Raw genomic sequence first — 27854 nt, forward strand, 5'->3', positions numbered from 1 at the left:
AGGATTTATGTATGGGTCAGTCAGCCTTCCCAAATATGAAAATCCTGTTGATTGATTTCCTGCTTTCCAGAAAAAAAAGAAAGAGCATATCCTCTGGACTCTGGGGCTTTATAAATTGTGTGGTTGTCTGTATTTTGGTAATGTTAACTGCTGAAAAATTGTAAGACAAACTACTTGATTTAAATCAATGACTGCGTCAGTATGTTAATACAAGATTGGCACGTGAACAAATTAAAATCCTAAAAGCAGAACTGTACCAGCTAACAAATTAGACAGAATTAGTCTTTACCTCCTGGCACATTTTTAAGAGCAATTGTTAGGAAAGCAAGGGCAGAGGTTTGAACTTTGTGCCAAGTTTTGCCAGTTAGAGCTTTGAAAAATGCAACAAATTGATTCATGCTTCTATGTTTCTTTGTCTTCCTAGCTCACAGATCCTGCCTGTAAACTGCCCATAGAAAAGAAAAAGGAGGCTGAAAAGATGACAGGGGATGAATGGAGGAGAATGAATGATTCAAAAGGTATCAAATATTTTCAAATTTCAGCCACTGTTTTCTGAGCAGAGTAAGGTTTAGCAGCAGTTTAGTAATCTCATTTTAGGACTCTCAGTAGTGGAATATGAAGACTGTTAGGCAACAAAGTCACCATTCTAGACATTACTACCAATAATATTTTTGAAGTAAGTTGCACATGGAGGCTAAGTTCACTAAGTTCAGACTTGATTCAATCCAACAGGAATCTGTATGTTAGATTGAATTACTTACACAGTGTCATCTAAATGATACCTCCATTATTATGCAAGACTAGGATATTCATTATTCATAGGCTCACCATCTCCCTCCCCATTCATCAAAATCTTTCAGTGCTGCCCACCAATATCCCCATAATGGCATCTTTCACTATTCTACTATGGAATCTGCAGCAATGTTTGTCATATGCCCTTCCTTCTTTCCCACCCTACTTTTGGTTCTAAATGGGGTCAAGAATTCAGCTTACCTCCCTGCAAACAGGATTTTTGTATTTGTTTGTGGCACCCAAATTCCACCTGCAATAACAATTCTGACAGCTTTATCAGCTTGGTCCTGACACCAGGAGTACTCCAAACAGGTCAAGTGTAATTGTTAATATCCTATGGTGAAGAAAGAAAACATGGTGATTTTCTTACTGATTCCTACTGCTAACTGTTATTTATTCTGGCACAAAAAGTAACAACTACAGAGACATGTGTGCTACTGTAGTTTCTTGAATTGTATTAAAAACCATGTAAGGACCCTCTCTTTAGATGCTTGAAAAATGAGAGAGGCTTTTATGGCAGATGTCTTCATTGATACCCTCACAGTTCTCAGTCAGTAGTAGCAAACACAAAGGCTCATCAGATTTCACACTAGAAGGAAAAACAGCATTTTCTTTTTTTTTGTTTTGCATTCCAGTGTTTAGCTAGATTCTTGATGGGAACTGTGGGTTTTGCATTTTTGCCTGGTGACACAGGATAGGAAGTTGTGGTCCTGCATTTGGAAAACATGGAAGGGTGACCTGACCGAAATGAGAGTGAAATGTCTCAACACGTTAACATTCCTAGAACTTAAGGCCCTAACATTCTCTTCAAGTCTGCTTTGATCCAAGTTGGACTTTTGCAAAAACGCCAGGAATGAAGGTAAACTCCTTAGCATCACACCCTGTCAAATATTCCATGCTGCTTCTAAAATCCACCTTCAAACTCCCTCCCTAGTATCCCAGGACTGATGACCAATTTCTCCTTAATATTGAAGTTTCTAAGTAGTTATGCATGGAAGTGTTGCAAAAGATGCTTTCAAAAGTAACTTTTAAAAAAAGACTGTGGAATTTTCAGTTCTGTCAGCTGAGCTAAGTCTAGACTTTGAAGTGAGACTTGTTGCTAAATGTAGGGCAGGAAGGATTTTTTTCAAATCATGCCATTTTCCAGACTGTGGAAGCCAGATCCCCATGGCAATTTGGCACAATAATCCTCCTTTTGTTATAAAATCCATGTTTTTTTGTGATCTTCCTGGTACCTTTGCTTAGAACCAGCTCCCAAACTTCCATAATTTGTGTCATTCCAATGGCTGCTTAATTCTTGAAAATATTTTGTCCACTACTGCCCTGCCAAATGACCCAAGTTAGCCTGTCACTTCTTCGAAGCTATTTGCAAGTTGCCATGGGGAGAGAGCAATCTTGGTCTGAAAACTCCTTAGCGTAACAACCTCTTCCTGGGCTGCAAAGCAAATGCACCTGCAATAGCAAGGGATTTGTCCCATGAGAATGAGTCAAGAAAAGATGTAAGCAACGCAGGACTAGATGGATTTGCTGGCCAAGTAGAATACGTTTGACTAAGCAAAAGAGTAATGGGCAAGCAAGCTCTGAAGCGTGTTAAGAGTTGCACGGGAGGTGTGTCAAAAGTGTATCAAAGAAGTGACATGAGTAAAGAATTGGCTTTTCGTGCATGAAGGAAAGGGAGCGTCGGCGAACCGATTGCAATCTCTGCTGAGCCGAGGCGACGGCCGAGGCTGGGGCGCCAAGGGAGGCGGGACTGGAGAGGCGGAATGCAGAAAGCGGCGAGCGAAGGAAGAGGCCGCAGCGAAAGGAGATTGAAGCAGCGAATGCAGAAAGCAGCGCAAGGCTGCGGCTGGAGCCGGGCGCAGGATGCCCCGAAACGGAGCAAGACAAGAAGCGGACGGTGTCGCGGGAGGCGAGCGGGGCGGGCGGAGAGCGGGAGGGGCCGCGGAGGGCGCGGCAGAAAGGGCAGAAAGAAGCAGAGGCGGCGGGAAGACGCGGGCCGGGGGCAGCGAGCAGGGAGCGTCGAATGCAGTGCGGCCACTGAGGCGGGGGGAGCGAGAGCGCAAGATCCGCCCGCTGCGGCTGATACGCGCCGCGCGGTATGGAATTACGCGCCGCGTCGCGTCGTTATGAAATTACGCGCCGCGGAGCGAACAGGCGCCAGTCCGCACACGTGAAGAGGCGCGGCCGCGGGGCAGCGTCCAGAGTGTGAGTTTAAACAAGGGGTAAAAGACGGGAAATCTCAGCTCGCGACGTTCAGCTGACGAAAAAGCCATCGTCCGTCTGTGGGCACTTGGATCGCGCAAACGGGATCAAACAGGAGAAAAGGAAATTGCCAACTTTATTGCTATGGCGCAGAAAACAACACAAGAGTACATGTGCAAAATGCCTTTTCTGTCGAAAGGCGGGACGAGTTTTTGTGGGCAGCAGCCACAGGGGAAGATACGCTAGCCACAACATCGTTACCTACGCAGTATTTTATTAGAAACTCGTTCCAAAAATTACAATCCGCTGAAGAGACCGCAGCTGCTGCGGCAACCGCCCCCCGCCCGCCCCCGCCGGCTCCAGAGACCTCTGGGTCAGTACCTCCTGTGTCTGCAGGTCCCTTCCTGTTCCCTCGACCCACGAACGATGGAAAAGTCACCTTTTAATTCCGTTTCTCATCTTGAAAAGACTATTCACTAATGTTCTATCCACTTGGAAACTGCTTTCAGTCTAAGCCATGTGAAGACGCCGGCAGCACCGGGAACCGAAAAAAAAAATAAAATAAAAAAAAAAGCCAGGAACCGGGAAGCCGGGATCCGTGTGCCTGCGCCTGTGTCAAATGGCTCCGGCGGGCCACGGTGTCCCCGGGCGGCAGTGCAGCGTGGCCGCTCCGGCTCCACGGGTGGCCGCGGCGGCTCCGCGCCGGTGAAAATCTTACTGTATGCATAAAAGCTACTAAAGCATCTGCACTCTTAGTGCTCGCAGTCTTCTCTGAACACTTTGTACTTAGAAGGAGCAGTGCTAAAAAATGTCCTTTTATAAAGGATCTCCGGATTTTCCCTGGTTTTGGCTGTGATTTCTAGAAGGAATAAGCAACAGAAGGGTTTGTTGCAAAGGGACAGGAATAAGCCTAAATGCATTGCAAAAAATATAAAGATATATGAATTAACTTTTAATCTCTTTAGTAGATTGACTCTGTCTTCAGTGGCAAAGCATGTGACACTGTTTTCTAGAACTATCCCCCAGAATTTCATATGGTCAGTTCCATTTTTAGATTTCAAATTTCTCTTGCTGCAAACGCTCTCATTGTTTTAGTGTGCGTATATCATGAGTTGTTTCTGTCATTTCCCCAGTATATTTTAAATAAAGAAAAAATCTAGCTTTAGAGACATGGTTGCGAGAAACGGGATTTATCTTGCAAGTTATTGATCTATGTTCAGTCCCACTCACGTGTTAATAGGAGTCCTGTTAATATGTTAAAATTCAGGGTGATTTCTTAGTCATCAAAAGCTCTCTGTAAGAATTTAAAAGAAATTACTGAAAAAAGATTATCATGTTGCTACCCAAAAAGGTTATATAATCTCAAGCTAGTTTAAGGCACATAACAAAACTTTTCTTGTGATTATTAGATATAGAGTTGTCTAGGGGGGTCAGTTCTCCTTCCTGAGGTAACAATGTTGTATCTCTCACATCTGTCAGAGCTAAAGAGATTCCTCTGTGAAACTTTCAGAGGTAGCTCATACTTTAATTTCTGCTTTTATCTGACAATTTTAAGAAATTCAAAAATATAAAAATGTAGGGATTTGGCTACATTTATTGAAAGAGAAAATGCCCCCCTCCCCCCCCCCTTTTTTTTTTTTTAAAATTTGGAGGCACCTGGGAGGACATATGGGTCAGCTGATTAAAGATAGTCATATTCACACCCTTCATACCTCAAAAAAATTCTCTGTGTTTTACTGTTTCTAGAGAACATGGCATCAGACATTACTCCTAAAATACACTGCTCTGCAAGACAAGATTTAGTTAAATAGACCAACTCAGAAAAAATAGGCAAGCTCTCAGAATTGCAAGGCTCCATTCAGGTTCTTCATACACTGTAGATATGTCTAGGAGGGACTGCAGACCTACAACAGGAGCAGAAAGATTTAACTTTCATCTTTTCAAGCATCCATTGTCTCGCACTTTATGTGAGACTTCTGCAACTAGGAAGGTAAAATTACTCTTACTTTGAGGACAACAAAATATTAGTGTAAATATTGGTGTAAAAATATTAGTGAAATGGGAAAAAATACTAGTGTTAAGGCTGATACTTGCTTCCTTTGATCTGGCCTTGATGCTTCTAATTCTCTGAGAAGAGACATGCAAAGGGCTGGAATTGTTTTTAAGTACACCATGTTGATTAATTCTGTTCCTGTTGAAGGTCACAGAGGGAGAATGAAACAATGTGCTGTGCCATGGTGAGAGGTGTGTAAACTATAGCTGTTCCAAAACCAGGGTAACTGCTTCTTTGATATGCTTGCAGCCTGTGTTAAAGCAACAGCTGAAGGTGGAAGAGAAGATAATGATTAAAGGTAATAACTGTACCTCTCTTACTTCCTTGGGAGTACAAAGGGCAATATATGAGGTGTAAATCACATGCCTTTATCTTACCAATAAACTTGATGAAATATTTATGGGATCATGATAAACTAAATGTCACTAAACAAGTAAAAGTACAGCTTTATGTTGTGTTCTGTACTGTGATATCTGAAGACCGTGTTAAGAAATGCTGCCAGATCTTTGACGTTGTTGAGGGAATGCAAATACTCATTAACAGTGCTCCAGTGCGTTAAAATTGTTTCATGGTTTTAGTACTAGTATTGTATTTGAAAGCTTATTAATCCAAAGAACAAAATTTGACCCTCTACCCCCAAATTACAATATGAAGAATCCTTTCCAGGCTGTGAGGCTTACCCCCTCCCCCCACTTTTAAGTGTTGGGTTAAATCTGGAAACACAAGGTAGGATTGGACATGCAGCTTGTGATGCTGCTTGTTCATTGACAATAGAGAAGGGTCAGAATTGGTTGAAGATACAGGGATAAGCATGTTAGAAGAAGACTCCAGTGTGGAATTAATGTGGGGAGAAGGAGGCAGGTGGAGGAGGATTTCAACTGGCCCACTGTGCCTCCCCTGCCTGAAGCAACTTGTTATTGGGATTGTTATTATGGCCTCTGGTGTTGAAGACATGATTCTGTGACTTCTGCACAGTTTTTATGTCCATGTCTTCTTCCATGACTTTTCCTCATCGTCTTTTCTCAGCTCCAGTCATATCACAGCTATATGTGTCAAGAGAGTTCAAGGTTTGCTCTGGTTTTACAGTGTATCTCTTTGTCTCCTGCTTACACGCTTTGGTTAAATGATGAAGAAAAGTGATGGTATGATTTCTTCAGCTGCAATAAACTATCAGTCAGAACAACAAAAACAATCCAACTCCAAGGTACTGGCTTAATAGGTAAATAGATAGGAATCAGCTGCCTTTATTTGGCTAATGCTTAACATAGACTTCTTCAGTCCTTTGTGCTAGGAAAACAAGGGCATGTCATGTTACCCTTGGCCTTGCCTCAGGGACGCACTACCCCTGCCTCAAGACGAATTCTGCTCCAATCAGATACACATTTTTTTCTGTTAATGATTTCAATGCTGGCATGCAAGAATGCTTATTCAATAATACTCTTTTCTGCACATTTTCAGACTGAGTTAGAAGCATGTCCAGCTGCTTTGAGTAGTTGGATTAAGGCTTGTTATGAATATGAACAATATGGAGTAGCTTTGTCCTGCAAATAAAGTGATCTTCATTGGTAGCTGGGGCTCTTAAGAGCTATGCATGATGTCCTTGTTACTGCTGGCAGAATACATCACTTATTGCCCCATATTCTCTGATCATTCCTTGATATGCAGCAGAAAAGAGGAGAAGGAAGTCAGTTTTGGGACTTGTAAGGAATACAGCTGTGGGTGTTCTCAGGCTATTCAGTGTTCTAGACAATTGCCTTCTTTTTGGGTTCAAAGCTGCACTCTGGATGTCATTTGAGACAAAGTACTTTTTTTGCACCGTGGCCAGCTTCTTCTCCATTACACTGATGCAAATATAGAATAACTTTAGAAGCTGATGAACTTATTCCACATCTATCTTGCTTTAGCTTTACACAGCTTCACTTCCACTGTTGATGTTCTCAGCGCCTTCATCTGGAGTTTTGCTGGACTGTAACACTCCCTCCTCTCAAATGTGAGCACTATCTCTCCAGTTCTGTATGACTCATCATCTTTGTGGTCGTAAAACACACTGACGAGGAGGAGTTGCCAGTTAAGATGCAGTTTGGTAGTTGTGTTTTAACAGATGATTACTGAAACATCAGAACAAAGGTGTTTAACTGGCAGTATTCCAGAGTGGTGGTGCTTGTTTTGGTCTTGGGCCATCAGTGAGTCACAAACCTGAATTTTTTGTGGTGCATTATTCTTTTTTTCCCCCAAATTCTGTGAACAAATTCAAGTAACCTTGCCTGAGTGGGATGGATGGCTGTATCCCATAACCAGACTGCCACTGCAGGAAAGAAGTAAGGGTTGTAGCAAATGGCTAGGAGATGGAGGCCTTTACATCATTGACACTTTCTAGTTATTTAGACTTGCTAATGAGTTGTATGGACCAACATGCTGTTTTGACAATGAGAGATGAAATATTACTTGTACTGAAAGAACATTTTCTTCCAGCCAGCCATTGTCACAGCTGTCTAGCATGGGCATAAAGCAGAAGTGTTTCCTGCAGGTGCTGACATCAGTCCAAACAACCTCCCTGTGTGTAATCAAGCATCAAGCTATTGTCCTTGTGCACCTTGGAATACCTGAGGGGTTTGGGTTGCTGCTTTCTTTAAATTTTAATAACTATATTTAACTTTGAGATAGGCTACAATAACTATGATTAAAGCAATTGTTCTGCTCAGCTGGAATGATTTCTGATCATGCCCTAGCACAGTGCTGCAAGATTTGAAATGCAAATATGTGGGAGGGAAGAAATGTTCTCTCAGTAACTTTTTTTATTTCTATTGGAATAAAAAACAAAAAGTCCTTTATAAAAATACCATCTGAGGTAAAATATAAGCCAACAATTTCTCATAAACATTGTTTCACTCTGGTAATCAGTGTCATTGACCCCTGTGAGTGTTTAACTTTTTGATAATTAAACCCTGATTTGTAGTGAAGAATGAACAAATTAGCTGTTCCTTCAGACCTAATTCCTCCCCCTCCTCCTTTCTCTTCTGTTCCTGTACTGTTACCATCTTTCAGAGTCTTTGGATTCTTGGAGGTTTTGGTTATATTTGCTCTTCTTCATTTAAATCAGTGAAGCATTTTATGCTAGGAAATAAGCATGCTTACATGGCATGCTTATTTCAAATCTTTTTCAATCAGATATTTTCTTGAGAGGCTGGTGATTTATTTAAATATTGCCACAAAAGTTTTCTGAATGAAACTGTCAAGACTGGTAAAATGGATGACTGTGCTTTTATGTCACTGTACTGTGTTTATTAGAACTGAGTAGACTGCCTGGTGGTGCTGTGTTTCAAAGCTCTCCTTGGCACTTCCAAGGAAATTTGCATTGACAGTCAATGTGGCTGTTAGAAACAAACTGTGTATTTTCCTTTAGGTCATATGTGCAGTTTCTCTCACTTTAAATCAAACTAAAATAAATATTGCATATTGGGGTAATAGAAATTTTCAAACTTTCCTTTAATTCAGAAGTAACAATGAGTTTGTTCTGTCAGGTATCTCAATTGGCCTCAACAAAGTACCTTTTGAACAATGTCCTGTTTTCTTACCTACCGTGATCTTGTGTTGTCCATATTTGTCTTCACAGACACATCCATAAAGAGCACAAAAGGCGTAAAATTGCCTTTTGCAGAAATATGGGACAAACTATCCAGAGAGCAATAACTAAAATGGAGAACAGACAAAATGGTGCTGGCAATCACTGTGTTGTTTTGTTTTGGGATAGGAGAGAGAGAATAAGTTGTGTGGGAGTGGTAATAGCTTCAAGGACCCAATTTTATAGAAAAAGAAGTGCTAGTAAAAGGAATATGCACCTAACATCATGCAGGGAATTGATCAAGGCCTTTCTGAGCTGCTGCCACTGCTGAGACAGATTAATATTACCGTCAAATACCGATAATTCTTGAAAACAAGCTACCCATTATTTAGCAACTTAGTTGATAATTATAATGTGGGTTAGTTTTACAAAGGGTTGGTTTATTGGTTTGATTTATAACATGTTGAGCTTTCCAAAGAATTGGGAAGAGCCCTACACAAAGTACAGAATGCTTTGATTTTTTTAAGCCAAAGTACATTGGGTAACTGTAGCGCATCCAGGCTATTCCAACGGCGTAACAGACTTGGGCTTTGGTGGGAGCTATTTGATTAGGTGAGAGCAAAAAGTGAATAAGCAAGTTTAATGCTTCAGGTAATGGGAAAAAATGCTACCCAAAGGAATCCTGAGTTTAAAAGATGCATGATTATGTTCGTGTTCTGATTTACATCAGTAGAAGGAAGATGGTAGCCCACAAAACAAGCTTCCTTTTGATTTACAGTTTGCCAAGCAGGAGAGATTTGGTCAACATTCCACATGTGATTCTGCACATGCTTTCCACACACACTAAATAGTGAATAATTTGTAACATATTTTCAGTTAAACTAGGAATCTCCTCTGCCTGGATCAGAGTATTGTCTAAACTTAATATAAAGCAAACAATGAGAAAAATACAATAGCATGGAATGAGCAGTTTTTTTAGTGCAAACCAAAGAAAATCTGTATGTCTAAACATGCCTGAGAACCAAGAAATAGTACAATAGCTTGAAGAATATTTGCCTTTATCTACAGGCACCTCAGATAAATATTTTGCAATAGCATATTGCCATCTAGTGTTAAACTTTCTTCTGTTCATTGAATGTTGGGCCTCTGTAGCTGCAGTAGGTTCCTAATGGACACTTTTGTGAGAATCATTGAAAATCCCATTATGAGTTGAGAAATGCAGAACAGCATTACTACAGTCATCAAGACTACAAGCCCACATTTCCAAATTTAAATAAAGATTAATTTCAGTCATTTTTCACTCCTATATTCAGGGTTGCTGGCTATATAAATGTACACACCAGAAGTTAAGAGTTTGTTTAAGTCAGTGTCTGGTTCTTCTGTCAACACTGTGAGAAGTGGTGAAGAAACAGTACAGTGATTTTTATACACTTCTGTTATTAACTCTTAAACAATTTTCTCTTCGTATATTTTCATCTGTGTTGTTATAGGCGCTCAGCAAGAGTGAGAGGCTTTTGGATTAATTTTACAAAATGAGAGGATTTGAGTGGTCACAAGGATCAAGCTGGGGTAGTGTAAGTTTTTTCTCTTCCTCTTTTCACAGTTTGTTGGGCTTTTTTTCTCCTCTATGCCCCTCAGTTCTCGGTTATACTTCATGTGAGACAGAAATTCTGTATGTTTTATTATTGATGGTATTCAAAGATGACATAGCTTTCACATCTCTCTTTCCATGTTTTATTTTTAATTTGAACTCATTTGATTCATAGCAATGACTTTCAGATAGTGAGCTGAAGATTAGAATTTTATCAGCTTGCTGGAAATACTTTCTTTTAAAAAAACTTTTACCTCTATGACGTCCGGCTTTACAGTTGTATAAAACTTTGCTGTACTTTAGTGATTCAAGCTGTAATTTCCTATTTGTGTGATTTTTTTTTAAAAAAAGCATTTTCATCTAGGACATATATGCTAAGACATTTTTTCAGCTGATGGGAGGAAGCAGTTTTCAACCATTCAGACGAATGTATTTGCATGGAACCATTTGCCAAAAGTTGTCAGGTAGGCAAAGAAAGGGAATGGGGAGAAGTTTACTGTACATTTCATCATCTGCTCACCTTGGAAATGTAAAAGTAAATACGGAGTTTTATTCATTTCCAGCTATGTATGTATGTATGCATTAACTGTTGGACTGCTAATACGGCTGGGTGCTTTTCATCCTGAGAATGAGGAATGAAGAATTTGTCCTTAACTCTATAACAGGCATAGTTTCTGTGCTTGCACTTGGACAGAATCATCCAAGTCAAGTTAGCGGCCTCTCTTGTGCTTGGTATTTTGACTAAACGGTTTTAAGGAACTGGTTTGGTTTCAGGTTTAATTTTGTTGTTGAAAAATCACGGCTACAATGGATTTTTTTTTTCCTCATACACTTCCATATTCTATTTTCTTGTCTTTATCTTTTGATACATAGCTCTGATCCTTACATACTCATTTTCAGGCAACTAACATTTGTTAATTGGTAGGTTTGTAATTTCTTGGAGATTTTAGAGCAGTTTCACCACCTCCTGTCAATAAAGCTGTAAGAAAATTACTTCCAAGATGTTTCTTTACTTTTTTCCCCCTTCATTATCACCTTGTGAAGCTCCAAATATTTAAATCTCCCCCCTGCTGTTGAAATTTTATTTTCCTGGAAACTACATTTTGGAAGTCGTATTGGAAGTCTTGGTATAACTTCGATTTATCTCTAAACTGTTCAAGAAAATCTTTGTTTTATTGAAGTCACTGTATCATACACATCAGGTTTTGATAATAGCAAGGACAATCTTAGACATTTTGGGTAAATTGCAAGCAAAGGCAGTTTGGGAAATGATATATGTTATTTCCCTTTAAGCAAATGGGAAAAGGAGAGATATCTTCGGCAAAGATCATTATGTATTTCTGGGTTACCACCCATCTCTAAACCCATGAGACAATCACAATGTTCTGAGACATACCTGTGTTGTATAATGGCTCCAGATGTATTCTGTAAAGTAAATGACATTACTATGGAATTACATCAGTGGAACGATCCAGAAAGTGTGATGCAAGTATTGCAATGTACTTTCAGTGCATTTTGACTTGACTGTTTTGTGCATTTGATAACTGAATTTCCCCTTCCTTTTTGGTCAGCTGTGGGCAGAGATTGTTGCTGCCTCCCTAAAGGCAAGGTAAGAAAAGAGATGGCTAAACTTCTTATGAACCACACACGGAGATTTTCCTATGGCAAAGAGCCAGAAGATGCATATCTCAGAGGCTTGAGAGTTCTGAGAGTATTTCAGAGGAAAGGGACAATAGCTGCATTCTTAGGATCACACACTTTGCTGGGGAAAAAGAGTTGAACAAATATGTAGCTTTTTCTCAGCACTCTTTGTGCCGGAAGATTTGTTGGTTTCTTTCTTCACGTAGTCAAATATTTGGACAAACTTGCACCCTTTGTGTTCATTGCTGTTGATTAAAAGATGAAGTTTTGACCTGGGATGTCTTGTTGCTAATAAATATATTGATTGCTGAGGACCAAAACATTTCCTTCAGATGAATATAGTTCTGCTGCATGAAGAAATGTCAGTCACATCCAGAGTGTGAAAGTACATTGGAAACTGTGACATCTCCAACTGTGAAGCTGTGGGGAAAACTGTAGCATCTACTCAGGAGAGAAAGATTGCTAAATAAATGGCTATTATAATAGCCAAGGACTTAAGCAGAGGAAAGGTCATTTTAAGCACTTGGTCTTCATAACGCTCTGGTCAGATGAATGGCTAAGAGTGTATTTTGGTTAGACTGGCTTAATTAAATGGAAATCATAACAGCTGTTTAACCAAATACTGAGTTCCAGTAACTCCATTTTCATAGGTAAAACTCCAGCTAAATGACAAAAAAATCAGAGCCCTTGAAATATGAATTTCTATAAAGTATCAATTTATCTGTGAAGACAGCTATAAACTTGGGCTGGATATCAAGATAGGGCAGGTAAGATCTGTGTGCTATAAAATTGCTGCATACAGGGAATTTGTACAGTGCTTGAGATCTTCCTCTTTGTATTAGTCAAGGAATTGTTAACAAAAGCTAGATGAGAGGGTAACTCATAATCAACTGTTCCATCTTTCAGTTCGTGTGATCTCCGTTACTAGTCCTTTCACTAATTTTAAAGTAACATTAGATGCATCTGACAAAACTAGTCTATAAGTGTTTCTATTTACAGTTGGTAGTAAAATTAAACTGACCCCGAAAAAGCCCTGGTTTTGGCTACTTTATTTTTGGCTACTTTGATTGCTGTTTGTGATAGCAATCCCAGAAAAACTGAGGACCTTCTTCAGATAACTAATACAGCATGGAATTGAGGAAGAAAAATACTTGCTGCAGCAAACAGTGCATTTGTTGTGCTGTGTCTCTTTCTCAGTGTGTATTTCTAGTCCCATCTGTGAGCCAGGGGTAATGTCTATATACACGTGCTGTGCATGCCCACACACACATACACACATGCATCCAAACCATTGGTCTCCAAAAGTTTCAGTGACCTGCCTGGCAAGAAATTGTAGTTTTGCTGTGTTGTGTAGAAACATCTGATGATTATTGCTTCAGATCCCAACATCTCTGATCTGTAAAACATGTTTCTTTTTGCTGGGTTTCTCACTCAGGGAAGACCAGACTGCCTACAATGTTCTCTTTCTGGGTTAACAAAGCCAGGTCAGATTTGTATTGTTCTTGAATTTCAGTGAAAGTGGGGCCGTGCAATATTAAACAGGAATCTTCTCTCTTTTTGATTATTACCATGTGCAATACAAACATTTCTGTTCTATTCTTAGGTCTTTTTAAAGAAGCACAAGTTAATTAGCCAATGCATAATTCAGTGAATTAATTTTCAAGTTCTGAAAAACATGCATTTTCTGCTGTGCTGCCTTACAGGTATATTTAGGCCTAGAATATCGTCACTGGACACATACAATTATGAAAGCAGGTATATTTCCTGCCCTAAGGAGCAAACAAATGCAAACCATTAATGAAAAGATCTAGTCTGGTTCATCTGATTTTACCCTTTTGGTCTTTCATGCTCTACATCATTAAGTTTCATGTAGTTGTCCCCTCTTCGCAATATTAAAAAAAATACTGCAAAGTCAACAAACTGTCCATGCTTTTAGAATTACTTTCCAGGATTAACATTCAAATAATGGAAAGAAGGGCAAGCAAACATAGATTTCCTGTCAGTATTTAAATTACATGAAATATTTTGTACTAACTTATAAAAGATTATATGTGCACCTCAGTGATGAAAGTAATTTGGATAAATTATATAGTGTGCTACTATTGGATCCAAACAGTCTTCTTCTTTTCATGATTTTTAGAGGAAAATATTAGGATTTCAGTTTTGTCCATAATATGTGCTGCATATAAATGATGAGGGTTACCCTGGGCGAAAATCTTCCTTTGAATTTGCCAGCATAAAATAGAAGTAAGTCTAGGGTAAACTTGAAGAGGGCAGCCGAAGTACATACTTGTAGTATAATATGTAACAGTGATTATTTGATTGAATGTTTTTAATTTCTTGCATGGAGCTGCAGCATAAAAACTGTATTACAGTGAAGGAAATGGAAATGACTGGTATGAGACAAACTGCGAGACAAACTGTGAGGGAAGAGACAGTGAAGAACCACATTCTCTGGCAGTGCAGTGTTTGAATGGAATACTACTACTAGGATGACTTTTTTATCTCCTACTGCATGCCAGATTGAAAAGTCCACATGTCAGTAATATTTGAAAACTGCAAAACTGCTTTATGTTGGTCCTATAATTGAACTAGTGTTTCTTTTCTTAATTATTTCTTTTTTTTTTTCCCAAGTATAATGTCCTTCCTGGCTATGGCGAAGTATCTGACAAGTCCTAGGACTATGGAAATTGCTGTTGTAGGCTGTTCTGAAGTAAGAGCAGCCTTCCATATTGCAAACTACTCAACCCTCCTTCTTTTCACAAAATAACCCCACCATACAAAAAAAACTAGGGAGAATGAGAAAGTACTCTGAAGTGCTGCCCCTTTCTGAAGCCCTTGCAATTGTAACCTTAGTGATTTCATGCTGTATGTGACCACTTTTCCCTGTGTCAAATGGGATCCATCCAACAATCTCATCTTGCTCACTGCACCTCTGTAGTAATTTTCAGTTTTTTGTAGCCTATTCTGATGTTAATACAATGCACATCTCAAAGCACCAGCTCAATCTGTGATTGCTTTTTAGACAAATGTTCTATTAAAGCGAAATGTGTAGTTTCCAGAAGGTAAACAAAGTAACATCAGTGGTTGTCTGCTGGTTGTCTTTTATCCACACCAGGACCTGTGCACTTTTCACATCAGCTCTGAATTGTGACTGAAAGCAACAAACTTGTGTTTGTGTAACAAAAATTACACAATATTAGGAAAAGCATTCAAGCTGTTCTTCCTCAAACGACCCCTCTTTTGAAAACTGTTGAATACAAAATGACCCACCTTTGCAACTTTTGCTTTGCCAACTCTCCATTACATACTCTGAGAGATGGAATTGCCTTGTACAGTATCTCTGCAAGCCAGAGTGGTCTGATGAGATTGAATCAGGAGATTATGTTATAGAACTCAATGGCATTGCCTGGCCAGTCTCTGGTTTTCTGGTGAAAAAAAAAAAAAAAATTAAGGAGCAGGTCTTTTGTTTTACTACTCTTGGCATGCTCTATGTTTTACAATCCAATGCCATGACACTTCTGGTTCATGCCTTTGGTTTCACAGCTGATGCACTCAACAGGTAAGGTTTTCACATGAAATGAAGCCTACCATTATTCAACCACTGCACTGAACCACAACAGACACTGTGCCATTGCCCTTTCTCAGCCTTGGAATATAAATTCTCATGTCATGCCCTCTGGGGTGCTCTTTCTGGTCAGCAATATTGTTTGATAACTTTAGGGCAGAAAGAATGGATGGATAGCACTGTAGTATTTTCAGGTAACATTTGATGAGGGCCCAGAGAGAGCCAAGGGAATTTTTATTGTTAATCTCCAAGTGGGAACAGAATTACTCAGGGAAACTCAGCCAGAATAATGACAGTTCTTGGACATTTTTTTTAAATCTTAGCAAAAAGTGTGAAATGAAGGTACCCAGAGAAATAATGAAGTACAGCACTCAGAAAAGGTGACCACCATGATAGAGCACAATCCTTTTCAAAGCAGGATATTCAACACTTCTGGTCAAAGTATTAAAAAAAAAAAAAGTGACTGTAAATGAGCTGAGATGACACAGATTTATCTGCTTCAACCTCACAATCCTTACCCCTAACTAATACTAAGCTTTTCTCCCTGTCTGAGTACAATTTCGGGTTTAGTTCTGAGCATTTGCTTCTTTTCTTGCATTCAGAAAAGACACTGCAATGCTTCTTAGCTCATGCTTGGCTTCCATCTGGAAATATCTCTGGAAGCAGCTCTGTTTCACTGAGCTGTTTTATCTGTATTCATCGTTTCAAAGCTTTTTTCTCTTTGTTTATTCATCCTATTAGCATATTTTTTCCAGCTGAAAACCATCAAACAATTACCATGTGGAGATTACTGTGCTATAGAAATGGTCTCCTTTCTTAGTGAATTGTAATACACTCTTTGTCCTTAAGTGTGAAGCATTAGTCAGCTGGTAAATTGGAGTGCCTACACTGCATTTCTCATCAGACTTTAGTGAAATGGACACAGAGCTGGGTTTTATGGCCACTGATACCGTTTTCAAGCTTCCCAACATCATCTAACTCAAACTTTCTCTCTTGAGAGCAGAAATAATTAATCCAGGTTGTAAGTAAATACAATTTTAATTAAAAAAAACCCCAGGTTGGTCCTCTGTCTCATACACCTGTGAATAGAAACCTGGGAAGGTGTACAACTGCAGCGCTTCTCCAACATTCCCATATTACATTTTAAAAAGTTTTTCAAGTGATGATCACATCAGGATTGTCAATTTCCCATCAGAGATGCATCAGTTCAGTTTCTTCACAAGAAAATGAAGACAAGGGAAGAGATGATTTGTTCATGGATTCCCAGGAGATGAATAAAAAAGGTGGGATTTCAAAGCCAGATATGTTGGCTTTTGGTTCTCTCTCCCATTCTAAAGCCTGTGTTGTGGAAGCTGGTATATTCTTTCTACCACATTTTTCCTTTTAAATCTACCCATATTTTCACTTGCTGGGAACATGACTTGTTTTCAGTCCTTTGATGGCACCAGAGAGAGGTCAAAAAGTTGAGTGATATTTCAATAATGAGATATGCCCACTGCTTTATAGTTATTGGATAATACTCTGGATGAGTAACTCATGATTACTTCTCATCCATTCTATATTTTTTAGCTTGGTTACCTTGACTATCAAACTGGGTGACTGTACCCTCTAAACAATGATGGTTTATTCCCCCTGAGCAGTTCCTCAGATTGTTTCCAGCTGATCTTGTGGGGTTCCTGTTTGTTGTTTTTGACTTTTATGTATATATCTCCACACTGCTTGAGATACAGCTCTTTTGTTCTTTTGTATGGCTGAAGTACACCTAGTGTGTCTGTGAATAGTGATATTTTTATCACACAGGAGATCCACTAATTCTGCTTTTGCAGAAGTTGTATGCAGAGCTCCCCTTATCTCCTCTCACTTTTTTCAAAGACTTTTCAACTCTGTATGAATTATATTTCCTACCTGCCTCTTTTTAAATATTCTTCTTGCTTCCACATCCCATCTTTCATTTGTTTTTATCATGTTCTGTTCAGCAGGATATATTTCAGAAATATTGCTGAGAGTAAAGTACAGCAGGATTAAAATCTAGTAGTGATATGCCTTATTGTCAAAAAGCTTGTGTAAAAAATCAAGGGGAAAATCCCACAATCAGACCTATATTATATTTCAAGACTAGCAGCAAATTTTGCTTGGAGAATGAGGTTTTCACAGTGGTCAGGATGATTTCCAAATTATTCTTCTTTTTTTTCATATTTTCCCCAAAGCACCTACTTCTCTTTGCAGTTTCATAACCAGACAGATAGCTAAGGGGATTTTTTTTTTTGTGTAGTTTTGCTTGCTCTACCATTGCTCCTTCAGAAATACCCTTGTTTATCCCACTAAATCATCCTAAGACACACAAGTCAGGAAAATGGATCATCTTGGTGCTAAGGACGCCCGTTTTAGAAGCTCTAGTATCCTAACTGGCAATACTCCTGGAAAATAAAGGGGCTTTTTTGTACTGCACATTAATTATTTTTTTTTACCTAGAAGTATAGTTTTCCCATCCCCTGTTGTGAATACATGTAAAAATATGTTTCTTACAGTTTAAATTATAAACTATTCCATTGTCAACAAGATTTTAAATGCTTTACCTAACTTCTGCCACCAGGAAGAATTCCTTCTTCTCCCCTTCTTCTTGACTGCTGAGGTGAGAACTTTCCAGGCAAACATTGTGTGGGATTCTGGACTGAGATGTTTTAGTTTCTTTAAGTCAGCTGGTCCAGACCTCTAAAAGGTACTGGTAGAAGATTTGAGGAAGTAATTTAGCAGGGTGGAACTCTGGAACACCAGGATTTGAGAGAGGTTTTTATTCAAGATCGGAAATTCTACAATTCTCACCAAGGCTCCCAAAGTTGCTGCAGCAGGGATGAAGTGCTGACCAAGTTGAAATTGAAGCTTCTGGGTGTTTCAGACACAGTCCTCTAGCACTACAGGTATTTTCAATACTAGGTCATTCCATCTTAGAGTGAAGTCCAGTGCATAGTCACAAAGCCAGGGAATTCTACTTTTGGTTTCCCTGGAGTCCACTGAATCCAGGATATTCTAGCGAGGCACTGCAGTATCACCCCACTATCTTTTTTATTTTAGAGTGAAATTCTATCTCATACACACAAAAAGTAACACTACAACAACTACAATCACTAGTGTTATTGTTGGAAAGGATTATTGGTAATAAATGATGGGAGTCCCAATACCTACGACAGGTAGGTATAGTAAGAGTGGTAGAATAACAAGAAAGGGTATGGGGTCAGTCATGCACTTTTTTTTTGTTTTTGCTAAAAACTAGAATGCAACATGTATTTTCAATAGCTAACCCATACTTTTGCAGGATAACAGAGTGTCTTTGATACAGGTTTTTTCTGATTGAGTTCTATCATCCTCTGTCATCCTAGTTGCTGTCCATAGGATGTGCATCTATAATTTCACAACCATTTTTAATGCCAAACCTGTCCAGAATAGTTCAGTGAAGAAGCATGTGTTTCTACCATGTCTGAAATTAGCTCATAACATCTTACAGTAATGTCCCTTCAAGAAATAGTTGGTGGAAGACTCCAATTCTTCTGCTTTGCAGCTCTCCTACTTTCTGACATTAAATTACTCAGGCAGGATGTTTCATTTGAATATCTATGGTATAAATTACCGGTGTTGTTCTTCCCTAGCATTTGCATGACAAATTAATTACCAATACAGTTTTGTGCAGCCTGTGCATTTGCAAGGTAGCAGCTGAGGGTTCAGCTTGTATAAATTAATTATAGGTGCAATTGACCTTGTATGAAAGTGGCACATAGAAGATTCAGAGCTGTTGCTTTTGGCTGTCGCTATGAAGCACCTGCTCTTTGTATTTCTGATTCAGTCAGTGTAATGAGCAGGATTTTATCTAATAAGAGAGTGTGATATCTTACTCTGGAAAGCAGAAGGACTAGAGAAGGGGTGTAATATTGGAAGAGACTCTGCCTCAGCTGCCTCCATTACTTGATGCAGATGTGTAGAGAGAGCTATAATCCAACTTTATTCCCATAGAGTGTTGGGTTAAATGGCATTCTGGAGATGTTAGAACTGGCTTAACTCAGCTGCTGGGGGGGAGGGCAGAGCTACATGGAGTTAGTATATACTAACACTCCACTTGTGAATGGCACTCACCAGTTGCTGGTACCTGAGAAGTCTCCTTAGATCTTCTGATATGTCTGCCAGGTAAGAAAGAGTTCTTTGGTCAAGGAAAATGAGAAAAGGAGAGGACACAATGTAACTCAACATTGGCTTAAGTTCAGAGAGGCATCTTCCTAGCCAGCACTCATGATTCATAGATTGTCCAGATACCTCATTACTTTGCTGAATTGGGACGATCATTTGTCTACTTGTTTCTCAGAAAAAAAAAAAAAAAAAAAAAGGTTTGGAAATTGTTACTTACATAGCTTACCTACTGTTTTGGTTTTTTAGCTTGGGAGAGGGGAAAGTTTACAAGAATGGTTTTTTTCCCTGCAGGTTTCATCATCTCCTGCTTATTTCTCAACTGAAAGAATAATCTGAAATCACTTGGTTCCTGCAGGAATGATTATGCACCTCAGGATGATTTCAGGTGGGGAATAAATGAAAGGATCAGACACTTCTGAAAAAATAAATAGCTTGTGAAATTTCAGATGTCCTTCACAAAAATACATATATATAGCATATTAAAAATATATTTTCTGAGTGTAGCACTGCCTTTTAAGTGTTACCCAGAGCAGGAATTAAAAGTATAAACATCAAAACTATAGCATGCATAAGCTTTTACAGTGAGACCTGAAGTACTGAACACTGCAAAGAGGCAAAGTGCTTGACCACTCTGATGATATATATTTTTTTATTGGAAGTTTCCTAAGTTGCAGCTTGTGTCTATTGCTTCTCCTCTACCCACTGTGTAGCTGTAGAGTCTGACCATTTTTCTACTCCCTCCCATCTGACAGCTGTAGACAAGAACTCCTCAAGTCTTCTCTTTTTAAGTCTGGACAAAGCAGGCTCCTGACAGATATGCCTCCCACCTACCCCAGTCTAGCCCAGGACTCTCCCTGTTCTAGATTATATTTAACTGATGCTAAAAATGCTGTGTGAGAACTAATAGTCTTTGTTTGTTTCAAAGACTGAGCCTAAGGGTGAGAAACTTAATATTATATTAATAGTCTTTGTCAGCTGTTGTATTAGAATGCCACCTTGGCGTAAGCAGAAAATTTCCATTTACTTCAGACTATTTGCATTCAATACCATAGAAAGCAACTACAATTTCGCTGCTGAATTTAATGGGTCTAGGATTAAACATTCACATGGCAGAAAGCTGATCTGAATGTGTTTTATATGTTTCTGAAAGGCTATCAGTGGGTGGCTTGGACTAGAACATTTTCAGATCTAATGCTCATTTGGATCAGGACATTAGGGTCAAAGCTTAGGTGCTAAGCAAACATAAATGCTGTGAATTTTGGCATAGATTATGCTAGTTTGTCCTGATGGGCTACTGCTTATTCATTTTCATTCTTCTCACAGAAGTGAATGGTTTGGGCAATTCTGGGCTGTTAAATCAGCATTGTATCTTTACAATGTGTGGAAAACCCAAAACTTTGGGAATTCCAGGTTTTGTATAGAAAACTCACGAAAAATACCAGCTGTGCACTGCTGATTTGTGGCAACCCTTTTGAGTGAACTTCTGTTCAAACAACATGCAGAAATCCTGGAAGAGTAGGCAAAGAAGTTCTGCCAGAGCTGGGTAAATTTGGACAAATGGTAAGTGGTTGTGAGTCAATCTCTTTATCACCAGAGTTTGGATTGTACTTCAAAATGAGCTTGGAAATAAATGGGGGGGTAATAGTTCTTCTAGGCATGTAAATCTAGATTTTTGTATAAACTGAGCATGGGGTTTGTTCAAAGGAAGAAATACTGTCTGATTTCCATATGAAAGACCACACACACCAGAGATAAGTAAGTCCTTTAAAATCAAGATACATTTTGTGCCCTACATTCAAAATGCTAATATAGGAAAAGAAATAAATGGTTCAAGTAAATTACTTTGAGTGTTCGGAAGAAAGCTTTTCTTCTTGTTGTCCTTCTTTGAAGGGTTGTAGTTTCTGTGTCCAGATCTGGACCTGCTCATTTTAAATACATATGCAGGTATGTACAGTAATACATACAATGCAGAAATGTAGTACTGTGAAATGATAGTATGAATCCCAGAGTCAAAAATACGATCCTTATTCTCTGTATCTTGGTGTTTCACCATTTAATTTTTTTATGAAGGTTTTTTTTGTTTTTTTTTTTTCTGAAAACTACATGAAACACTACCACTGGATGTTTTTAACTTTGTGGTCAGTTGCCAGTAATGATTAGTTATAGGCAAAGAAAAGGCTGGGAGGTTTTAGCATTTGGTAAGTGATGAGAGGCTAGAAAATAGCATTGGTGCGTCAGGACAGAGAGAGGGAATCATACCCAGGACTAGTGTTCTCAACTGCTCTTTATGTGAGACATCTTAATTACCCCCTTGCTTTCTGTGTGATGAATTAAGTATACAGCCCACATCCTCCAGGAGAAATCTGTGTGGTGACTAGGATGACTCTCTGCCCTCACTTAGCTCCCTTTGAGTTGATGACAACTCTCTCTGAAGCAATTTTGTAACACTGGCATTTTAGGTTTAATAACTGAAACTGGCAATTTTGGTTGGTCAGGAATAGAGTTAGGAACAGTGTGAGTTGGTCATTACAACAGCAGGCCTGGCACAAAGCTGAAACCAAAAAGCTCCTTAGCAGTCATCCATGGGGCTTTTCTGTGGGAATTCTGAATTTGGACAACAGCCTCCAGAGAGACTGGTTCTGAGGGAAGCACCTTGGGAGAAACCCTCCAGCAGCGTTGTCCCTAAGGAAGCCTATCAACATAAGCAGCCTGAAATAAATCTTTAAACTTCTTAAGAATTTTGACTGTCTCTAAAAGCCTGACCTAAATGAAAGTCAGTACTGCTGATAGCACAAGAGGCCACCTGTTTTGCACCGTGTCTATCTTGAGGGCTGGAAAGTGATGTGCTCTTAGGGATGTAGGGGTAGTAGTCTACCGTGCATGTATCTCAGCCTAATGTTGCTCATTTTTCAAGATGCTGCTTATTACCAAAAGTAGTAATAGTGGTAATGATCAAAATGATAAATGTATAAAGTCCCTTTTCTCTTACAGTCATGATTTGCTGCCATCTGGATTTTGTCACCTGCAGCTTCTCATAAGAATCATGCATTTAACACTAAGCTTGTCCTCAAAATGTTTTACCCTTTGATGTGCTTAATTAAGCCTGGCTGTATCTGCAGTACTGCCTTTACCTGTGCAGCGTTTTTCACAAAGTTGTTTGTTTGTTTTTGCTTCTTGCAACCATTCATAGCTTGCAACCATTCATACATGGTATCTGCTAAATTATCTTTTATTTCTGAGGGTTTATGACTTAGTATTTTAAAGAGTTGCAGTGCTTGCTCATTTCTGAATTGGCTGTACCGGCTTTTGTTTGTTTTACTAAATTCTGTTTAACAATTTTGAAGTTACAGTTTCTGGCAGTAGTGAATGTAATTAATGTAATTAATGTAAATACTTTGATACTTTCCCTTCAGAATTCTTTGTTTTAGTTGGAGCATATAGATGTTGTATGTGTGGCAAAAACCATTAGGGTTTTGTCAATGTGTGTTTCTAGCTTAGTGTTGAACAAGGAGGTACACAAAGCTATGAAGACACATATTTCACTGTAGAGAAGAGCTATTGAGGGCTTTATTTTGAGCTCAACTGTTTAGGGAAAAGTATTCCTCCTCACCTTCTCCATTTTTATCTCTGAGTTAGGTTTTGTATAGTTAGCTAACCTGCCAAGCTAGTTTTGTGTGAGAATGAAGAAATACACTAAAAGGATTGTCATGTCATTCTCCTGACACAGGAAAGCAATGCATAACCACAAAAATCCAAGCAGCAAAGGGATCAAAAAGACACAACAGAAAAAAATGTTATATGTTCTCACATTCAGGGGCTTCTATTGCTGTTCTTTTCCACTAGTTCCCATGAACATTGATGTCAGAAGTAAGAGTTGCATGGATGGATAACACAGGCTATATTCCAATTTTATGGCAATTTTTTTTTTTAAAGTGGTACTTGAGAGGATGAGGCTGTTAAGGATATTCCTGTGAGGAAGATGTGTAATGTTTATGACAGGAGGAAAAGGCTGTAAGGTTTGGTTTTTTTTCTGTAGGTATCAATATCAAATAATTCATTTTATTTTTGAGCTAGTATGGCCAAGAATTAATGTTCTGGAGAAATCTTGGCTGTATTTGTTATATCCCTGAAATGCTATTAAGCTGTCATAGATAACTATGGGATGTCACATAGCCTTTGTGTTTTACCCACTGGCTTTGGCTGTTTGGGTTTTTTATTTAATATATTTTACACTCTTGAATGCTTTTACCTGTCATGGTTCAGAGCTTTGATTTAAAAAAGTATTTAGGAGGCTAGATGCCTTGTCCTAAACTGTTCCAAACTCCATCAACTGGAAATAGATCTTTATGAACTTCTTCAGTTTTGTTCAACAAGGACTATCTTGAGTAGAGCTTTTTAATATTTCAATACTTTTATCCTGTGGAAAACAGGCGTACCGAAATATGTAATATAGTATTAGTTCACTGTTAAGTTTCGAGAAAAACTTTTGATTTCATGGTAAATAATAATTTATGCAGTCTACATTCTTTATGGGAAATTTTTAAGACATTTTAAATGCTATGTTTTGTAGATAAAAATTTGGAGATTGTCACTTCTTTGTTCAAACAAAAAAAATAAAATACAGACCACTTTGTGTTTGTTCTTTCAATGTTTCAGCTTATTTCTCCATGTAAGAACAATCTGGAAAAAAACTTCGTTAGAGTGGAAGTTTTATTGGAATCCCCTTTAAAACTTAGACAAGGACCCAGAGTTCTCATGGCCTTTTACCAAAAGCAGATTTGGGACTTCTGCCAATCACCAAGCACTAGCCAAAACCGGGAAACATCTGTGTTTGATTTTTCTTGCCAATCTTCGGTATTGCTGCAGTAGTTTAGGTGGAAAATCTGAAATTGCAAGTGTAACTTTCTCTTTGTCTCCAGAGAATTTTACCTTCTGTCCCCCATAAATCAATTTATAGTGACATGTCTTGCAGGTGGTCTGTCAGCAGCCAAACATTTAGTGTAGCTGTCCATGTAGCAGACATTCAGTTTGCAGGATATAATGTCCAGTTTTGTTTGCTAGACATTCAAATAATGGAACCACTGCTTTGATGTATGATTGCATAATTTTATGGAAAGAGAGAGTCAGTGCCATTGCACTCAGACAAAATAGCTCTGTCATCCCAGTTTTAGGGCTGTAGCCAGGTACACAGTGGTGTTTCATTTCGCTGTTTTTTAGGAATTAGCACTGTGTATTTCCCTTCAAAAATTATTAACATAACACTAAGGAGGGACTCCCTTGCAAGCTGGGCTGTCAGCATAGATAATACAAACTGTGACATAAGCTGGAAAGAAACAGTGCTTATCACATGAAGGGGGAAAAGGAAAACAAAGTTAACTGGTATTGATTGCTATGGCACAGGCAGGTGTTAAACGTACTCAGCAGACAATTACAGCACCATTAGCATTATGGAGCTGGCTTCTCACCACAGTTAAAGGGAAACCTGGTGTGGCAGTGTGACAGGAAGGGGAACTGTTGTCTCCTTTCCTTTTGTCTTGTGAAATGTTCCTTTCTCTAATTCCATGGACTCCTTAGTCAGGTAATTCATTTGCCTTAAGTAGAGACGTTAATTCTCTCTACTGTCCTGTGAGAAATTCCATGCTTAAGAAGCAGAAAAAGGGTGGACTCTGAAAACTGGAAGAAAATCTCAGTGTCTCAACTGCTATTAACTGTTGCAGGTCTTCTGACTTCAGTATCCTTCCTCAGACACCCTCCACAAATCTCTCTGTCCTAACTTTTCAGATCCAAAGTGACTTCCCATGATCACTGATTCATTGGAAGAAGTAGAAAAGACCTGGATGTGGATATCTGTGCTGGCTCCTCAAATCACTGTTCGGCTCCTTCCCAAATGAGCTCTGAAGATGGAAATCCAAACTCCTAATGAAGGTTCTTGGCAGTACAGAACAGACGTTTCTCACCACTGCCTGAAGACATTTTTATCACTATATTCTGTTATGTGTAGAAATGTCTTTCATTATTTTTAGTGCTGAAATATAACCTAATAGATCATCTTGTAATTTCTCATCCCCTTGTCAGTATCACCAGACAGGATCTGGGTTGCTGACCTTGTGGGTGAAGGGAAGATGAATATTTTTTCATACAATTTTAAGACACTGTTGAACCTAGTGCTGAAAACTGAATGAAGATGAAAGTCTTGAGAGTGCTTCCTCTGAGTTGTCCAGCTGACTCCATACTTAAGAAATGATGGCTATTTTACAGCCAAATGGGAGTTTCAAATAGTTATTTACTTAACTCTTTTTTCATGACTCTTTGCTAGTTGTTCTCTCCTGTATGAAAGGACAAGGGCTGGAGTCAATGTACACCAGAGATTAAAAAAAAAAAAAATTTTTTTTAAAAATATATATACAAACACATGTCTAAGTGCACCTTCTAGGTTCCTTGTGTAACACTGTTATAAACAAAAACAAAAGCAAAAAAAGTTCACCTGCTTTAACTTGGCATGACCATACTTGCATAAGAAGCTGATGTTAATAATGTGTGACTGCTGTAGAAGGGAGTAGTTCTGAAAGACTGACTGAGGTGATCTCTGAACTGAATGTTTATGTTAAATTTGGTCTCAAAGTCCAAAGGCTATGACTAAAGCTGCAATCTCTTCAGCTTTCTCTGTTTCTTCAGTCTGTTGTGATGAAATTTTGCAAGGCTGGCTAATGTCATGCATCTTATCTGTTTTCTTCCACCTCTTCTTGCAAGGCCCTTGCAGATAAACTGTCTATACCGATTTTAAGGATATTCACTCTTCAGCCATTGTTGCAGGGTCTAGTTTGTTTTCAGTCCACATGGACTGCCAGCGGTTTTGCATTTTCTTGGCTGATTTGTGTCTGCCCTGTTTGGCAGAATGTATTCCTTTGGTGCGTAATAGGAGTGAATAACTGTGAACTGAAGTCAATGAATGATTGTCCTACTCCCTAGGGTAAGCAGAAACCAAAATTACCTGTTTTATCTTTTCAATCCTAAAAGTAATATGTAGCTTTGGTTTAAATGGGTTCATTGAGTGTGTTTGTTAAAATGAACATTGTTTCATAATCCCTCGTTTTTCATAAAAACATCTTCATTAATTTGGTTTTCTCTAGAAAAATCGTTCTGTTTAATGAAATCTGAATTTTCATTGTCACCAGATGGCACAAAACGTGAGTTTTATCTTGAAATTTTATGTGTCTAGTGTATAGATCAGTTGGTCCTGCTTCTTCTTTTACTAATAAATTAAGGGAGGGTTGCAAATATTTGCTCCAGCATAGGGAATTTGAAATATGGGCACAAGTTTCATCAAGATAAATTAGAAACAGATATTCTCACAAGCTGCAGATCTCCTTCTAACATTAAGATTTTGCATTAGATTGGTCCTGAGCTGCAATGTGTATTTATGAAAAAAATCTGTAGGTAGAGAAGAGGTGGTGTAAGATGTACTTTTACTGCAATAATTTTTTAGGACTCTTATGTGGACACAGGTGGGCATAGAGGTTTTTTTTGTTGAGTTTCAGTTGCTTTTTTTGTGGCGTTATTTTGTTTCTTAGGATTTTGTGTTTTGTTTGGTGTTTTTGTGGTGGTGCTTTTGTTTTTGGGGTGGGGAGTTTATGAGTTTTTTTGTTGTTTTGTTTTGTTATTTTATGGACAACTTCATGGTCTTGGTATATGATTGAGTTAGAACTAATGAGGACCATAAAATTCTGCTTATTTACTATGCAGAGCAATGACATTCATCTGAGAATCTGCATTATGACACACAGTGATGCAGTGGAAACTCCATCTGCATTCAGCTTTCTTTAAAAGTTTATGAGGTTGTTCACTGAAAGACTGCATCCTTGGAGAAAGAAGCAAATAAATATATTTGTATGGTTAGCAGGTTTTGATTTTGCAGATAATCTGTGCCAGTCTGAAGTGAACAAAGGTAGAAAAATGAACTCTGGCAGCAGCATCGATATCCACAAGACATTCCATGCAAGGGTCTGTAAAGGTCACAAAAGATTTTGTGCCCAAGAACAGGTTGTTCTTTGTGAAATACTACTCTATGTCTGGACTTGACTGACTGGCGAATAATTTTTTTTTTTTTAAAAAAAAAAGGGAGTTTGCCTGCTATAATTTTATGAGAGAAAAATCCTACTGAAACTTTGATTTGTAAGATGATGACTCTTATGCAAGTATTCTACTTCTTTACAAGATCCTGAAACATGTTCCCCCAAAGCCTGGAATGTGGTCATGCCATTCAAATGGA

The 27854-nt window shown here is 38.7% G+C and overlaps 1 protein-coding gene across 1 annotated transcript in view; it reads left to right on the top strand.

The window, feature by feature from the left end:
* Positions 1-2265: 2265 nt before the first annotated feature.
* Positions 2266-27854, top strand: part of CPNE4 (copine 4) — a 271348-nt gene continuing 245759 nt past the window's right edge. The window contains exons 1-2 of the mRNA XM_066193444.1: positions 2266-5345; positions 19877-19970. Of these exons, the coding sequence (XP_066049541.1) occupies positions 19943-19970 (28 nt within the window). The 5' untranslated portion in view covers positions 2266-5345; positions 19877-19942. The remainder of the gene's footprint in view (positions 5346-19876; positions 19971-27854) is intronic.

This window comes from Chamaea fasciata, unplaced genomic scaffold (assembly GCF_029207755.1).
Source record: "Chamaea fasciata isolate MVZ Bird 193981 ecotype frontalis unplaced genomic scaffold, bChaFas1.0.hap1 SCAF_1, whole genome shotgun sequence".
Classification (NCBI taxonomy): domain Eukaryota; kingdom Metazoa; phylum Chordata; class Aves; order Passeriformes; family Sylviidae; genus Chamaea; species Chamaea fasciata.